General features: G+C 42.5%; 1 protein-coding gene across 1 annotated transcript; it reads left to right on the top strand.

The window, feature by feature from the left end:
- Positions 1-2,029: 2,029 nt before the first annotated feature.
- LOC141097021 (general transcription factor II-I repeat domain-containing protein 2-like) lies at positions 2,030-3,835 on the top strand. Its single transcript, XM_073583993.1, has one exon. The coding sequence runs from the start codon at positions 2,030-2,032 to the stop codon at positions 3,833-3,835; it is 1,806 nt and encodes a 601-aa protein (XP_073440094.1).
- The last annotated feature ends 910 nt before the right edge of the window (positions 3,836-4,745 follow it).

The following is a 4,745-nucleotide window of genomic DNA, read 5'->3' as shown; positions in this document are numbered from 1 at the left end:
AATTCTTTGGTATTTCTCTGTTTTTGCTTTAGCAAATTTATGTTGTTGCTTTTATATTTGGCTTAACAAATCTTGTGACAAAAAAATCTGCCCAAATTTGTCTGGGCCAAAATGCCGTATGACAGAAATATGGTATAAAGTATCAAAAGTTACATTTTGGCTTTATAAAAAGTTTAAAAATGCCAAGTTTGAACTCTTATTTAATTAATTTCTTAAAGAACCCAAAAACAGACATCTATAAGCGAAAGTAACTGAACACACACCACAACTTAAAGGAAAAAATTATATTTATATAGACAGACATATGAACATTACAACAGAGATACAGCCTGATCTTGCCAGGTAGTAGCACCCTGAGGTTATACAAAATAATGTTAAAAGAGATCACATGTGGGCTAGGCCTATCCCCATTGTCCACCACACCTTCAGCAACATCAGATGATCAACAATCATACATTCTAGTGAAGTTATGTAGGACCACACAAGCTTTGATTACCTCATTTACATTCGCTTCACTCAGCTGAATGGCTGACTGGAGGACCCGCCATTTGGCACAAAGAATGCCAAAGGCGTAATCCACCAGTCGTCGGACACGTGATAGGCGAAAGTTAAAGATACTGTGCCAGTGGTCCAGGTTTCTTCGCGGATATGGCCTCATTACATGCCTGGTTAATTGAAAGGCCTCATCTGCCACTAGTACATAAGGCACAGAATCTTGATTGGAGCCTGGAAGCTGACATGGTGGTGGTAGTAGGTCCAACTGGTTATTGCGCAGCCGCCGACCCATAATGGAAGAATTGAATACTCTAGAGCAGGGATCCTCAAACTACGGCCCGCGGGCCGCATGCGGCCCTCCAAAGACTTTTATCCGGCCCCCCCGCCAGGCCGACTTTGAGCTCATGAACTGCACTGCAGTTCAGTGCCGGCGGGCCGTGTAATTGCAGGCGGGACGAGGCGCCGAGGAAAGGCGTTGCGCAGCCCTCCCACAGCACAGTGCACAGAGACGACGTGATTGTCATCACGCCGCCTGCGCGGTCTGATGATGTCACGCCGCCTGGGCCTGTGCCGGAAGAAGACGGAGACGAGCGGGCGCCTCTTCAGAGCAGTGCGGGGACATAGGTGAGTACTTTTTTTTTTTTTTTTTTTTTTTAATGCCGGGTCCTATTGGGGACATTGTTCTGCCTAGTGGGGACCTGTGCTACCTAGTGGGGACATTTTTCTGCCTAGTGGGGACATTGTTCTGCCTAATGGGGACCTGTGCTACCTATTGGGGACATTTTTCTGCCTAGTGGGGACATTGTTCTGCCTAATGGGGACCTGTTCTACCTATTGGGGATATTTTCCTGCCTAGTGGGGACATTGTTCTGCCTAATGGGGACCTGTGCTACCTATTGGGGACATTTTTCTGCCTAGTGGGGACATTGTTCTGCCTAATGGGGACCTGTGCTACCTATTGGGGACATTTTTCTGCCTAGTGGGGACATTGTTCTGCCTAATGGGGACCTGTGCTACCTATTGGGGACATTTTTCTGCCTAGTGGGGACATTGTTCTGCCTAATGGGGACCTGTGCTACCTATTGGGGATATTTTCCTGCCTAGTGGGGACATTGTTCTGCCTAATGGGGACCTGTGCTACCTATTGGGGACATTTACCTGCCTATTGGGGACCTGTGCTGCCTATGGGGGACTACTATGCTGCCTATGGGGGACTACTATGCTGCCTATGGGGGATTATGCTGCCTATGGGGGATTATGCTGCCTATGGGGGACTACTATGCTGCTTATGGGGGATTATGCTGCCTATGGGGGACTACTATGCTGCTTATGGGGGATTATGCTGCCTATTGGGGACATTTACCTGTCTATTGGGGACTGGCAAGGCTGCATTGATAGGCACTGATGACATTGCAATGATGGGCAGTGCAGTCTGTATGTCTCCGTGTGGGTAATTTTATTTCTGGTGTAGTTTTTGTAGAGCTGTATATATATTGGTATTTTACTAATAGCGATTTTGAATCTCTAGGAAACAATGACATCGAGAAAGAGAAAAATTGACTCGGAGTGTAGGATATTCAAGGAACAGTGGACTTATGATTACTTTTTCATGCAGTACAAGGAAAGAGCTGTCTGTTTGATATGCCAGAATATAGTGTCTGTGTTCAAAGAATACAATTTGCGTCAACACTATCAAACTCAACATAAAGATAAATATGATTGTTTGGTTGGAGAAGTGAGAAAAGATAAAATATTAAAACTAAAAAATACATTGACAACTCAGCAAAATACGTTTGTGAAGCAGAAGCAGCTAAATATTTCATCACTGCGAGCAAGTTTTCAAGTTGCCAAGCTAATAGCGTGCACTGGCAGACCATTCGTGGAGGGAGAATTTGTTAAAGAATGCCTTCTTTCTGTAGCCAAAGAGATGTGTCCAGAGAAGGTCGATTTATTTAGTACAGTGAGTCTTTCAGGACCTACAATTACACGAAGGATTGAAGAAATGGGAGACAATTTGCATCAGCATTTGCAAAACTCCGCAAAAAAACTTTCCTATTTTTCCTTGGCACTCGACGAAAGTAATGATATTCGTGATTCTGCACAACTTCTAATTTTTATTCGTGGGACGAATGATTATTTTGAAGTCACAGAAGAGCTTGCTGCACTGCAAAGCATCAAAGGAACAACTACAGGAGAGGACATCTATGAAAAGGTTTGCCAAACTGTGAATGGTTTGGAGCTGGACTGGGCTAAACTAGCCAGTGTGACAACTGATGGTGCTCCTAGCATGGTGGGGTCTAAGAAAGGAGTAATTGCTCGCATTAACCAAGAGATGGACAAGTATAACCATTCTCATCCAATAGCCATACACTGCTTAATCCACCAACAGGCGCTGTGTAGTAAATCACTGAAGTGGGACTCTGTTATGAAAATTGTGGTATCTTGTGTTAACTTCATTAGAGCTAATGCATTAAACCACAGACAATTTCAGGAATTTCTGTCTGAGCTAAATGTTGGCTATGAAGATGTTCTGTACCACACAGAAGTCCGTTGGCTGAGTCGAGGGAGAGTTTTGAAACGTTTCTATGACTTGCTTCCACAGATTACAGAATTTCTGCTTTCAAAAAACAAAGAAATACCAGAGCTCAATGATGCAGAATGGAAATGGCACCTTGCCTTTCTGACAGATGTAACAGAGTTACTTAACAGTTTCAATGTGCAACTTCAAGGAAAGGGGAAGCTCATCTGTGATATGCAATCACATGTGAAAGCATTTGAAGTAAAATTAGGCCTCCTCATCAAACAAGTGAAGGAGGAAAATTTCTGCCATCTCCCCACAACTCAAAATCTGTTAGCGCAAAAACCACTGGTTGCATTCCCAAACAAAACATGTGTGGATTCACTGGAAATCTTACTAAAGCAATTCGAATTTAGATTTAAAGAGCTTCATCTCCATGGACAGGACATACAGCTTTTCCGTAACCCATTTTCTATTGACATTGAAAATGTGGATACAGTTTACCAAATGGAACTGGCTGAACTACAGAATTGTGACTCTCTGAAAGACGCATTCAAGTCAAGCAGCCTTCCTAATTTCTATGCATCTCTCCCCTCTGAGACATATCCTAATCTCAGGAAGCAAGCACTCAAAATGGCAACCATCTTTGGCAGCACTTATGTCTGTGAACAGACTTTTTCCAGAATGAAACACCTGAAATCTCCTACCAGATCTAGACTAACTGATGAACACTTGCATCACTTGTTACGACTAGCAGTGACAAATATGGAACCAGACATTGACCATCTCATTAGCCAGAAGCAGGCCCACAGTTCCCATTGAAATATTGGTAAGTTTGTTGATTTAACACTTGTTCTTCATTTTAAAAATTGTATTTGTTCTTGTTTTGTTTCTTTTTTCTTCTGAATAAGATATGTGCAGTGTGCATAGGGCAGGCCATAGGAATTTGTTCATAGTTTTTTTTTAAAACTATATTCCGGCCCTCCAATGGTCTGAGGGACCGTGAACTGGCCCCCTGTTTAAAAAGTTTGAGGACCCCTGCTCTAGAGTCTCCAGTTCTTCCATAAGCCCCAATGTCTACAATTATAAACCTATAGTGACTGTCAACCAGAGCCAACAAAACTACAGAAAAATATTGTTTATACAGTAATTATAGAATTGGGACCCTGAGTTCGGTGGCTTACACACACAGATATGCTTCCCATCCAGGGCTCCAAAACAATTGGGAAATTGGCAGTGCTCATCAAATCTCCTGGCAATCCGCAACCAGTCTTCCATCTTGGGCTCAGGTATGACCACTTGATGAATTCTGGTCCAGATTTCTGAACATGTAGCCCTGACTGCAGTATGCTTGCCTGATATGGTAGATCTCCCAATCAAAAATTCAAGATGGAGTGCGGCATATGAAAGACCAGTTGTGAGGAACCAAAAATTTAAAAAATGTTGTGAAAGAAAACATTATAACATGCAAAAGTTTTCACAAATAACATATAGATCACCAGAACTGTGTGTAACTAACAAGCAAGGCAAACACAACATACAGACAAGTAAAATGGCTATGTGAATTTAACATAAACAACATATTATTCTTACTTAGAGAAGAGATTTGGGATATATTAAGAAGATAATTCACCAAAAGGGTTCCCTGACAAAGATAATATTTTGGGAGATGCATCATCAACATACAGTATGTGGCTGAGGAATACATACCGTAACGTAAGGAGAAGGCGGT

The sequence above is a fragment of the Dendrobates tinctorius genome, unplaced genomic scaffold, assembly GCF_039654945.1.
Source record: "Dendrobates tinctorius isolate UK_male_01 unplaced genomic scaffold, ASM3965494v1 ptg000082l, whole genome shotgun sequence".
Lineage (NCBI taxonomy): Eukaryota > Metazoa > Chordata > Amphibia > Anura > Dendrobatidae > Dendrobates > Dendrobates tinctorius.
This window is presented reverse-complemented; position numbering and strand designations above follow the sequence as displayed.

Coding starts and splice junctions, on each gene's coding strand:
- LOC141097021 (XM_073583993.1), top strand. CDS start 2,030: ATGACATCGAGAAAGAGAAAAATTGACTCGGAGTGTAGGATATTCAAG.